Source organism: Phalangium opilio, unplaced genomic scaffold (assembly GCF_054372755.1).
Source record: "Phalangium opilio isolate 3A_F unplaced genomic scaffold, DU_Popi_V2 ptg000043l_1, whole genome shotgun sequence".
NCBI classification, from domain to species: Eukaryota; Metazoa; Arthropoda; class Arachnida; order Opiliones; family Phalangiidae; genus Phalangium; species Phalangium opilio.
In genome coordinates, this window is record NW_028324167.1 from 6,368,836 (window position 1) to 6,382,432 (window position 13,597).

A 13,597-nucleotide genomic window follows, 5' to 3' on the forward strand; every position below is an offset into this window, starting at 1 on the left:
TTATGAAACCTAGTGTTTGGGGATTGAGAATATCTGGGTTTTTAAAGCCTAGTGTTTGGGAACTGAGAATATCTGGGTTTTTGAAACCTAGTGTTTGGGGACTGAGAATATCTGGGTTTTTGAAACCTAGTGTTTGGGGACTGAGAATATCTGGGTTTTTGAAACCTAGTATTTGGGAACTGAGAATATCTGGGTTTATGAAACCTAGTGTTTAGGGACTGAGAATATCTGGGTTTATGAAACCTAGTGTTTGGGGACTGAGAATATCTGGGTTTATGAAACCTAGTGTTTGGGGATTGAGAATATCTGGATTTTTGAAACCTAGTGTTTGGGGATTGAGAATATCTGGGTTTTTAAAGCCTAGTGTTTGGGAACTGAGAATATCTGGGTTTTTGAAACCTAGTGTTTGGGGACTGAGAATATCTGGGTTTTTGAAACCTAGTGTTTGGGGACTGAGAATATCTGGGTTTTTAAAGCCTAGTGTTTGGGAACTGAGAATATCTGGGTTTTTGAAACCTAGTGTTTGGGGATTGAGAATATCTGGGTTTTTGAAACCTAGTGTTTGGGGATTGAGAATATCTGGGTTTTTGAAACCTAGTGTTTGGGGATTGAGAATATCTGGGTTTTTAAAGCCTAGTGTTTGGGGACTGAGAATATCTGGGTTTTTGAAACCTAGTGTTTGGGGATTGAGAATATCTGGGTTTTTGAAACCTAGTGTTTGGGGACTGAGAATATCTGGGTTTTTGAAACCTAGTGTTTGGGGACTGAGAATATCTGGGTTTTTGAAACCTAGTGTTTGGGGATTGAGAATATCTGGGTTTTTGAAACCTAGTGTTTGGGGATTGAGAATATCTGGGTTTTTGAAATCTAGTGTTTGGGAACTGAGAATATCTGGGTTTTTGAAATCTAGTGTTTGGGAACTGAGAATATCTGGGTTTATGAAACCTAGTGTTTGGGGACTGAGAATATCTGGGTTTATGAAACCTAGTGTTTGGGAACTGAGAATATCTGGGTTTATGAAACCTAGTGTTTAGGGACTGAGAATATCTGGGTTTATGAAACCTAGTGTTTGGGGATTGAGAATATCTGGGTTTTTAAAGCCTAGTGTTTGGGAACTGAGAATATCTGGGTTTTTGAAACCTAGTGTTTGGGGACTGAGAATATCTGGGTTTATGAAACCTAGTGTTTGGGGACTGAGAATATCTGGGTTTATGAAACCTAGTGTTTGGGGATTGAGAATATCTGGATTTTTGAAACCTAGTGTTTGGGGATTGAGAATATCTGGGTTTTTAAAGCCTAGTGTTTGGGAACTGAGAATATCTGGGTTTTTGAAACCTAGTGTTTGGGGACTGAGAATATCTGGGTTTTTGAAACCTAGTGTTTGGGGACTGAGAATATCTGGGTTTTTAAAGCCTAGTGTTTGGGAACTGAGAATATCTGGGTTTTTGAAACCTAGTGTTTGGGGATTGAGAATATCTGGGTTTTTGAAACCTAGTGTTTGGGGATTGAGAATATCTGGGTTTTTGAAACCTAGTGTTTGGGGATTGAGAATATCTGGGTTTTTAAAGCCTAGTGTTTGGGGACTGAGAATATCTGGGTTTTTGAAACCTAGTGTTTGGGGATTGAGAATATCTGGGTTTTTGAAACCTAGTGTTTGGGGACTGAGAATATCTGGGTTTTTGAAACCTAGTGTTTGGGGACTGAGAATATCTGGGTTTTTAAAGCCTAGTGTTTGGGAACTGAGAATATCTGGGTTTTTGAAACCTAGTGTTTGGGGATTGAGAATATCTGGGTTTTTGAAACCTAGTGTTTGGGGATTGAGAATATCTGGGTTTTTGAAACCTAGTGTTTGGGGATTGAGAATATCTGGATTTTTGAAACCTAGTGTTTGGGGATTGAGAATATCTGGGTTTATGAAACCTAGTGTTTGGGGATTGAGAATATCTGGGTTTTTGAAACCTAGTGTTTGGGGATTGAGAATATCTGGGTTTTTGAAACCTAGTGTTTGGGGATTGAGAATATCTGGGTTTTTGAAACCTAGTGTTTGGGGATTGAGAATATCTGGGTTTTTGAAACCTAGTGTTTGGGGATTGAGAATATCTGGGTTTTTGAAACCTAGTGTTTGGGGATTGAGAATATCTGGGTTTTTGAAACCTAGTGTTTGGGGATTGAGAATATCTGGGTTTTTGAAACCTAGTGTTTGGGGATTGAGAATATCTGGGTTTTTGAAACCTAGTGTTTGGGGATTGAGAATATCTGGATTTTTGAAACCTAGTGTTTGGGGATTGAGAATATCTGGGTTTTTGAAACCTAGTGTTTGGGGATTGAGAATATCTGGGTTTTTGAAACCTAGTGTTTGGGGATTGAGAATATCTGGGTTTTTGAAACCTAGTGTTTGGGGATTGAGAATATCTGGGTTTTTGAAACCTAGTGTTTGGGGATTGAGAATATCTGGGTTTTTGAAACCTAGTGTTTGGGGATTGAGAATATCTGGATTTTTGAAACCTAGTGTTTGGGGATTGAGAATATCTGGGTTTTTGAAACCTAGTGTTTGGGGATTGAGAATATCTGGGTTTTTGAAACCTAGTGTTTGGGGATTGAGAATATCTGGGTTTTTGAAACCTAGTGTCTGGGGACTGAGAATATCTGGGTTTTTAAAGCCTAGTGTTTGGGAACTGAGAATATCTGGGTTTTTAAAGCCTAGTGTTTGGGAACTGAGAATATCTGGGTTTTTAAAGCCTAGTGTTTGGGGCTGAGAATATCTGGGTTTTTGAAACCTAGTGTTTGGGGACTGAGAATATCTGGGTTTTTGAAACCTAGTGTTTGGGGACTGAGAATATCTGGGTTTTTGAAACCTAGTGTTTGGGGATTGAGAATATCTGGGTTTTTGAAACCTAGTGTTTGGGGATTGAGAATATCTGGGTTTTTGAAACCTAGTGTTTGGGGACTGAGAATATCTGGGTTTTTGAAACCTAGTGTTTGGGGACTGAGAATATCTGGGTTTTTGAAACCTAGTGTTTGGGGACTGAGAATATCTGGGTTTTTGAAACCTAGTGTTTGGGGACTGAGAATATCTGGGTTTTTGAAACCTAGTGTTTGGGGACTGAGAATATCTGGGTTTTTGAAACCTAGTGTTTGGGGACTGAGAATATCTGGGTTTTTGAAACCTAGTGTTTGGGGACTGAGAATATCTGGGTTTTTGAAACCTAGTGTTTGGGAACTGAGAATATCTGGGTTTTTAAAGCCTAGTGTTTGGGAACTGAGAATATCTGGGTTTTTGGATCCTAGTGTTTGGGGACTGAGAATATCTGGGTTTTTGAATCCTAGTGTTTGGGGACTGAGAATATCTGGGTTTATGAAACCTAGTGTTTGGGGATTGAGAATATCTGGGTTTTTGAAACCTAGTGTTTGGGGATTGAGAATATCTGGGTTTTTGAAACCTAGTGTTTGGGGACTGAGAATATCTGGGTTTTTGAAACCTAGTGTTTGGGGATTGAGAATATCTGGGTTTTTGAAACCTAGTGTTTGGGGATTAAGAATATCTGGGTTTTTGAAACCTAGTGTTTGGGGATTGAGAATATCTGGGTTTTTGAAACCTAGTGTTTGGGGATTAAGAATATCTGGGTTTTTGAAACCTAGTGTTTGGGGATTGAGAATATCTGGGTTTTTGAAACCTAGTGTTTGGGGATTGAGAATATCTGGGTTTTTGAAACCAAGTGTTTGGGGATTGAGAATATCTGGGTTTTTGAAACCTAGTGTTTGGGGACTGAGAATATCTGGGTTTTTGAAACCTAGTGTTTGGGGACTGAGAATATCTGGGTTTTTGAAACCTAGTGTTTGGGGATTGAGAATATCTGGGTTTTTAAAGCCTAGTGTTTGGGGACATAGAATATCTGGGTTTTTGAAACCTAGTGTTTGGGGACTGAGAATATCTGGGCTTTTGAAACCTAGTGTTGGGGGATTGACAATATCTGGGTTTTTGAAACCTAGTGTTTGGGGATTGAGAATATCTGGGTTTTTGAAACCTACTGTTTGGGGACTGAGAATTCTGGGTTTATGAAACCTAGTGTTTGGGGACTGAGAATATCTGGGTTTTTGAAACCTAGTGTTTGGGGCTGAGAATATCTGGGTTTTTGAAACCTAGTGTTTGGGGACTGAGAATATCTGAGTTTTTGAAACCTAGTGTTTGGGGATTGAGAATATCTGGGTTTTTGAAACCTACTGTTTGGGGACTGAGAATATCTGGGTTTTTAAAGCCTAGTGTTTGGGGACTGAGAATTCTGGGTTTATGAAACCTAGTGTTTGGGGACTGAGAATATTTGGGTTTTTGAAACCTAGTGTTTGGGGCTGAGAATATCTGGGTTTTTGAAACCTAGTGTTTGGGGACTGAGAATATCTGAGTTTTTGAAACCTAGTGTTTGGGGACTGAGAATATCTGGGTTTTTGAAAGCTAGTATTTGGGGACTGAGAATATCTGGGTTTTTGAAACCTAGTGTTTGGGGTTGGGCGACAAAGATTCTGGAGGCGCTGGGCGACAGGAATAGGGGGTATCGAATTTACATTTTTATTTTCTCTGCAAATTGTTAAAATTGGGACAACCATAAAACTATTATATTGAAAATCTATTCGAATATAGAACCAGAGACATGATTCAACAACATCCAAAACAGTGTTCATTTCTATAGCTTGCTGAAACAGACCCCATTATGGCTTTAGGTTTAATTTATGTTAATATTACAATCCAATTTCTGGTTCTCCATCATCAGAACATTTATTAGATGTCTTACATGACGTAAGAACTGTTGAACATTTATCTCATCACGAGCTAGCTGTTCAGTTACTATTGCTAGGCGACTATAAAATTCGGATTGATTTAAGTTTATCTTTACAAAGGTATTTACATTGTTTGTGTTATCGCGACTTACTTGTTATTTAGATGGGACGCGTTATGCCCTGTTCGAATGGACCTCCTCTCTTCTGATATTTCAATGTCTCAACGCTCTCTGTCTTCAATTGATCCCAGATTTTTTGTTTAATATACACAACGTTAGCTTAAGAATCGAAATTGAAATGTTTTTAACGTATTTACTTGTAAACAACCATTTGCGTGGAAAGACTCCACATCGTTGTTTGTTCGCCTTGTGGACGGAAATTACAAAAGGTGTCACAGTATCTATTCAATAATCTTGAACGTATGACCCAATGTATTGATACTATTTAGTACTACTAAATTCAATTAAAAAAATGAAACTTTTGTCAAAAAATGGCTATAAAGCTCGACCGAAAACGTTCTGTAAATTTTTAGCGCATGGTCACGAAAGGGTCTACCAATGCCATCCCATATTACGTCCATTCCCTCTTGAATTTGGACAGCTAGCAAAAGAGGCAACACCATCATCATTTTGATTAAATCGCGGATGTTGTTCTGTTCCCGTGGCTAGTCCCTCTCTGTCTTATAATGACGGTGAAGTTCAGGGCTCGCGGCGGCTCTGCGATAAATTGCCTGAAGAAATTTTCACGGGGTTGGCATTTTTCTATTTTTTTGAAATGGAATTTAAAAACGATAACCTGTGTGTAGTGGAACCAACACCCACGTAGCCTCGCCAAAGGGAAATGGTCATGCTAAGTCCTTTGCATTCCCATTTCAAAGTCAGTCATGATGTCAGTAGACTGAAAATCGAGGTATTCTCGGCATAAGAAATCAAGAACCTCATCATACGCCCCCGCTGTTTTTCTGGTCATAAAAGCGTACACAAAAGGGATTACGTATTTAAAAAATAATAAGAATAAAATCTTGCTATCGCGATCAAAGGGAAAAAATCGCTGACGTAATGCTTTAGTGGGCCGCCTTCAAAAAAAACTTCGAAAGTTCCATCTAAGAAGATTGACTTCATATCCGCCATAAAATGCTGCATCATATACCCTGATACGAAAAAGTATTCCACACAGGCAGAATGCCCTGCAAAAAAGATTACGATTAAGAATGTTCTTATCATACCTGTATTGTTCCGCTTTGGGATCCTTGTTTAGCGCTTGAACAAGGCCTTCAAAAGTACTGACACTGTTAGGTTCGTTCCTTTCCATGGCGCGGTGCATTGAACGACAACTTGGGAACGATACACCCATCACATTGTGGCTAAATTTGTATTAACGGGGTATATGGTCAGTAAAATACAGTATCGTTAATTATGAATATAATTAATACAAGAACGAAAAATTGCTAGGCTCCAATGTGCTAAGATAGTAAAGCTGGCTGAAGGTGCTAAGGCCTCTTTCTCTATTCCATATACAGGGTGATTCTAAAATGGTGGTATAACCGAACTACTGCGGGTTCTATGAGCGATTTTAAGTCGAAAATGTTCTATGGCATTTTGTCATCCAGGCCACCGTTTAAAAGTTCTGATAAGGATCATTTACGGATGACCCCTTAAAATGAATTAAATTCGAAAACAAAAGCCCAGCGGGTTGAATTCATTTTTTAAGGGGACTCACGTGTTTAGTAATCGCGCTCGCGATTTACTTCCCCGTGAACTCCATAAAGAAGTCCTCCACCAATGTAAGCTTGAAAATGGGTTCAAATGGGAAGATTCATGCCGAATTGAGAAAAACCTAACCCAATGGGGAAATGGATTGCAAATTAATAAAAAAGGACCAAATGGGAAGATTCTTGCCGGATTGAGAAAAACCTTACCAAAGGTTTAATGTTTTATTTCCACTCTCTTCTGAGAATTGCAAAATGAAGTGAAGCTTTTCAAGCAAAATTACACGTATTTTTGTTTAAAGCGGATCAAAACTTAATTTTAACAATTTGATCGTCAATGGAGTAAGAAGTTACGGAACACATGGGCTCTACTGCAATGTAACGTATAAATTGTAAAGTCAGAAGCCAAATTAAGAAATCAACTAAATGTCAGTTTTTGACGGTGTAGCGTGTTTTGCCTCATGGAATGAGAGTCTGTTCTCACATTCGATTCTCAAAACTTGATGCATCGCTGGCTTTTGTTTGCTTTCGTGGCCGGATTTAAAATACTAACTGTAAAGTCAGTTGGAATTTGGAAGGGTATTAAAGCTGCCAAACGCGCAAGAGTTCAAATTGTAGTGGTTTTCTGACATCTTTGGCGGTAATTTGGAAAGTTTATGAAGAGTGGACGTAATAACCCGCCAATTCTTTTCTGTGGTGAATCCAAGAGTTAAAGTAGCATCGCAACGACCTTGACGACAAGTGGCCATTATCAGTTTAGCTTTTGATTAAGCGCTGTAATTAGTGGAGGGCCATACCAGCGCCCTCGAATCGCTTTTTACTCTCTACCATCGGGCGCAATGTAACCGCAGCAATCAGAAGTAATGCAGGAAGCTAGGAATGAACCAAAGCATTTCCCAGGCGAGGGCGAAGTGAAGTGGTCGAGCATACCTCTCGCGGATTCTTATTATAGGAATTGCTGGAAATGTCCCCCTTCATGGTCTACGCATAGCCGTGACCGTCGGACTATGGAAAAGCATGCCCTCCTTGTCTCACCACTTTGTCTGATGATGTCAAACGCACCAAAGATCCTCGCGGGAAGGGTTTCTTCGTCAGGGACTTCCGTTGCGTAAACTAAATCCTTCACGCGGCCCCAAAGGAAGTAGTCGAGTGGTGTAAGGTCTGGCGATCTGGCAGGCCAAGGCGTGGGTCCCGCTCGGCCAATCCATCTTGGGCCAAACGTCTCGTCTAGATATGCCCGCACTTGACGGCCAATGTGCGGCGGTGCCCCATTGTGCTGAAACCATAGTTGCGCACGATCAGCCAATGGTAGTGTTCGTCCAACACATCTTGAACATCCGTTTGCAAAAACTCCAAATAACGTTCCGCGTTAAGACGAAACGGAAGGATAAATGGACCAATCAGGGTGTCGCCTAGCATACCGGCCCAAATGTTTATACGCCATTTTTCTTGAAAACTTGCGTTGCGAATGAGATGCGGATTTTCGTGAGCCCAATAGTGCAAGTTGTGTAAGTTTAGAATGCCCTTCCTTGTGAACTGTGCCTCATCCGACCAGAGAATACGGCCACGGAAATGGTCGTCCACATCATGATGTTCCAAGAGCCATTGGTAGAACAATTAACGCCTTGGAAAATCGAGGGGTCGCAATTGCTGCACTCTTTGGTAATGGTATGGGTGTTGATTATCATCGTGAATGGTTCGCCAAACGATCGGCTGGGGAATGTTGAGCATCCTACTGACACGTGTAGTGCTGAGAGTGGGGTCGTTTGACACCATATCCAAAACATTTTCCTCGACTGCCACTGCTCTTAATGCTGGACGTCCACGATCCACCGCTTGAATCAAAACGCTTCCAGTTGCCCGCAATCTTTCCTGTGTTCTTGATATCACGCGAGAATCTGGGTGACGCCTATTTGGAAACAATTCCGCGTAACGACGCGATGCGGCTTCGTAGTTTCCTTCACAATAGCCTAAATCTAGTATCATATCGGCGTATTCACCGGTTGGATAAACTGCCATCAGTCGTTCTAGGCTCAAAAAGCGGTTTACTAAAACTTGGTTTTTAAAAAAGCGGGTTGGTTTCGTTCACTGTCTGCGCTGTTTAAAATCTAATTTTAAATAGGCTTAAGAATTGTTGGGAAGATCCTAGTCACGAGACTTTAGCACAGTAAAAGGCTGCACGTGCCATTACAAAATTTTTATATGTTGGCGCGCGACGGCGAATATCAGTTTGAAATTCCAAGAAAACCAAGGCTTAGCTCAAAAACACAAGCAAGGAGCTTTAATACCCTTCCAAATTCCAACTGACTTTACAGTTAGTATTTTAAATCCGACCACGATATTCTATATGATTCTAGTTGGCGGAGGAAGGACACTGAACCAAAAAAATCAATGAAACTGAAATATCAATCAATCATCTACTGAAAGAGGTACCAACCTACTTTTTTAAAAAGAAGGTAAATAAGGATTAGATGGCTTGCTGCTTCAAACAAGATTTTTAATCATGAAGAGAATATTTTGTTAATTTAGGTCAAATTTAGAAATTAGGTAATCGAGTTGATATGAATAAAGAACTTTTTGCCCATGTCTATTTTAAACTTTAATCACAGATTTCGCTTACCATTTCACAAGCATAATAAACACTACTGAAGGGCGCAAATCTATCTGTGATCGGTAACAGTGAACAATATAGCAATTTGCCCAATTAATCAGTTTGAACTTCATTTGCACATTTCTATTCGTTAATTTGAAATGTTGCGAGAAATTTGAATTGAATATAAGTAGATATCTCTTTCAGTAGATAATTTTTGATGTTGATATTAAAGATTTATTGAGTTAAAAAAAATCGGTATTGGTATTTCAATTAAGCTTTGATATCAACATCGGTTAATTTAAGATATGGGCTTATGATGGTAGTCTGTTTATAAGATTAAATCGTTACTTTAAGTGTCACTAGACAGTATCTACCTACAAAATCGAAAGTTAACTTTATAACCATCTCCTCATCACAGGATATCCGAGGGTCAATTTCTTATATCATTGACATTTGATAATCTGACGAAGGCTCACTATAAAATGAAGAAACACAAAGATGGTTCAGTTAAACCAATCAGACTTTTTAAAAAAATTGGAAAACATTTGCTATGGCAGCATATAGTTGATGCTTATGAAATTGATTCAAAGTCCTTGCTAAGGTTAGCGCCTGAGTTGACATACAATCATGTGTATCCTAATGCACACAGTGGTATGAGAGTAAAGCTTTCAACCCAAATCCTGAGCAGTACTACCGCCAACGCTGTCGAGCAATTGGTTGGGAGATAAAGCGGAAGAGGCTGTCAAGTTTTTAAGACTCTTTGACGCTTTTTTGACATCTTGAATATTTCTAACACCTACGCATTCTTCACAAAGAAGAAACCTGAATTAGAACCATTGATGAACTTAACTGACTGGCGTTGTAAGGTATTAAAGTACAAAAACTAACAAAATGTATAATTCCAGAAATTTTAAGAACTTTAAATTATTTCTAGTGGCTAGAGGATGATTTTCTCGGTTACTTAGACGAATGGGAATCTGAAGTAAGCAAATTGAAGTTGAAGAAGATTTCGACAACAATAAAATGCTACTTGGTAGGGAAACTCTTGAAGGCATAAGAATAACAGGTAAAATAAACTAGAATAATCCCAAATTCTAACTCTCTTTAATTCTTTTAGTTTATTCAACTATAGAGATTGTAAAATTTTTGATAGAAAAGGAGCACCCTACATATTAACAGCGAATTTAAATCAGGATTTGGTTGAAAACTATTTTGGACGTCAGAGAGGATCTGGTGGTTCTAGGGAAAATCCCACCGTTAGTCAATATGGGAAAGGGGCTAAAAGACTTAAACTCATGAAATCCTTAATACCTAAAGTTAAAAATGGATATTGCACGCCAACCCAGAAAAAACGGTGTAACCGAAAAACAATTGCTCGTAAGGAACTTCATGAAGAGCCACAAGATGTTGCACAAACCCATAATAAATCAGAAAATTTATTGCAGAAATAAATACATCTATCAATCAATCAAGTTTTCTTTACTCTTAGTGAAAGGCTTATTTAAATTTCTATGGGTTAGAACTTTAAGCTCTTTCCTTATACCGCTGCTAGTTAAACTGTCCTTTTTTGCATTCTGGTATACATTTTTATGCTTCTCGTTAATCCCTTCAAGTGACAGTTAATAAGAATTCTAAAATATTTTCTCCTGGCCGATTTCAAATTTTTCTTCTCATCCCCCCATAGTTTTTCCCAATTTTCCATTATAAATATATCTTCCTCTAAAGTATCAATGATCTTAGCATTTCTATTTTCATTGTCTCTTAAAGGTGCATCACACTGCACAAAAGGAACTATCTTATCACAGATATATTTAAAAATCATATGCTAGTTTTGACAAATATAACAACCCTCCCCTATCTTGAGTTGCAGTCCACCGGTGATATGCTTCGGTTGCATCACTCTTCTTAACTAAGCACTTTCTTGAAAATTTTGGGCTTCCGTAGAGGCAAATTAATTGGTACACTGTGTACCAGCGAATTTTTCTTTTTCCAAATAATTAGAATAAAGTTCATTGAAAAGACGTTGAGCAAAAATTGAAGTCAATACACCCTGGTCCTTTGGTCCAAGCATCCTAATTGGCTCCATATGTAAAAAAGACTTTTTTAACTCCTCGGCAAATTCTCCGTTTGTAAAAATCCCGTGTCTTTTACTGTAAATTTTTCTTTATCTAAAAGCCCCGGTTTGTCATCCATAAAATCTGATAAAAAGTCGAATCCTTCTTCTAAAAGCTCTGTAATTTTACTTTTCTTGATTTCTTCTAAAGCGTCCTAACACGAGAGATGTTATTTTTAATTGGGGGCTAACCTTATAACATGACACTAAGAACTTACAACAATTGGCTTCGGCCTCCCAACAAAAGTCACCTTTTGTAAATCTGAAGAACTACAAAGAATCGCCCCTAGATTTTCTTTTAAGTACTTTTCATCAAGTTTAATGCCTGAAAAAATAAGAAAGTATTATATTAGCACGCGCTTTATACAAGTTTGTCAATAGATAGTTGGGTACTGGCAAGCTGGCTCCCAAGTTTTGTAAATATTCACTTACCTTCTTCAATCTTTTTTCGTTGGGCCTTTGTGGGTTTCTTTGAATTGTATTTTTTGATATAATTATGATCTACCGAAATATCCTTAATTACGCTTTTATTCTTGATTTTATAAAAGAGAAATCGCGTCTACATCTCCACTGGTAAGAAAAATGCACGTGTCACGGTCTCCTTGACAGACCAAGGGCCAAAATCGAACATTTTCCAACCGGTTTTAACATATGTTTTTTGTTATTATTTTTCTGGGGCGAGATGGCGCGAAGCAGTGTATCCAATGAATGACTTCATATTTTTTACCAGGATATTCCCCAGTTTTCGAGCGCCCCATAGCCATTACGGATAGGGAGAGGGAAAGGCTTTACAAAACGACTCCGTACCCAGGGACAGGCTCCAACGATCCCCCTTGGCTTCCAGCAGCCCCTTGTATCGGAATTGTATAATATAATTGTAAATTTTCACCTTTAAGCAATAAATGATTTATACCACGGACTCGTCTTCGTTCTCTTGTAGCAAGCCCGAGTGGCCGTACCGACATCCTCTACCACGGCCGATACCACGGCCTCGGGATGGCATGATATCCCCACGGTCTTGGGGTGGCATGATATCCCCACGGTCTTGGGGTGGCATGATATCCCTACGGTCTTGGGGTGTCATGATATCCCCACGTTCTTGGGGTGGCACGATACCACGGCCTCGAGGCCTTCCAATACCACGACCTCGGGGCCTTCCACATCGCATTCCAGGTGGAGGGTCGGCCCAGGGCCTTGGAGCCTTCCAGATCGTCGACCGATCGCCGCCCCACGGCCTCGGGCGGGTCGCCCTATGGCCCTATTATCACCTCGGCGGCTTCTTACGTGATTAGCTTCATCCCCATTAAAGAGTTGAACTCTTACCGTGCAATTTTCGGAAATTTAAAATAGGCGATCCATATTGTTAACTAGTTGATGGATTTGACTTATGGACCTTCGGCGACGCAGTTTGATTTTTTTTCGGCGCATGAGCAGCCGGTGTGTTCGTCCAACAGCCATTCACTGGCTTTCAATTTAAAGGACGATTTTCGACAAACTGTCGTCAGCAATTTGCGAATGCTTTTTTCCGCATGCGAATGAGATTTTAGTTCCTAATCGGGATAATTTACATTTAATAAATTATTATAAGATAGGCATGTTAGAAGGCACATTATAATTCAATTATCCGTTTTTAACAACTGCTCTTTGTTAAGATTATGGCCAAATGAATATTAATATAAAAGAAGTGTGATTTATTCCGTGTACACACCGTTAAGCGACTGATTTGCTCCTCGCATAAACATTTAAAGATAATTATTAAATCTTACTTCTTGGGCAGCTTGATTACCGAACCCAAATTCCATTACCTAAGCGTTACCCTCAACGCACATTTCACCAATTATCCTTAGAAGATGTTTTTCAATCTCGGTTAATTCTACGGGGCTTTTCTTCCCACCACCGGTCCCACAGGCTGAATTCTTAATTGCAGCTGCCTTCCCTTTGGTGTCCGATTTCCAATCAGCCCATGACTGAAGCAATAAACAATAGTCAAATGACTGTACTTAACACAAAACCACGTCAAAGGTGTACCAACCTTCTTCCATTTTTTCACGTCTTTCACTGCACAAAGTGCATCCGTATTTAACATCTCTGCCAATTGAGCCCACGATCTATCTTGCGCGAATTTTGTGTATTCCGCAGATAACCTCGCAGAAACTAATTCAAGGTGAGCCTCAAAATGGTCTAGTATCACTAGACGTTGTTTTTCCGATACTTTTATCGCACGTGGAGCCATTCTCAGCTTTAAATGTAGAAGAAAGTATACCATGAATTTATAAGATATATTCAAAATTCATGAAAATTTTATTTTCATGTAGCATTGTATTTTCGACTTCTTTGTCAGCCTATTTGAATTAGATAAGAAACAACTTGATTAATTACAAATGCAGACTATGTGGATAAACTAGGAATT

General features: G+C 39.2%; 1 protein-coding gene across 1 annotated transcript; it reads right to left on the reverse strand.

The window, feature by feature from the left end:
* Positions 1 to 12,298: 12,298 nt before the first annotated feature.
* LOC149677952 (uncharacterized) lies at positions 12,299 to 13,511 on the reverse strand. Its single transcript, XM_089837465.1, has 2 exons — positions 13,220 to 13,511; positions 12,299 to 13,154 (listed from the first exon to the last, which is right to left on the reverse strand). The coding sequence occupies exons 1-2, from the start codon at positions 13,451 to 13,453 to the stop codon at positions 12,993 to 12,995; spliced, it is 396 nt and encodes a 131-aa protein (XP_089693591.1). The 5' UTR covers positions 13,454 to 13,511; the 3' UTR covers positions 12,299 to 12,992.
* Positions 13,512 to 13,597: the final 86 nt, after the last annotated feature.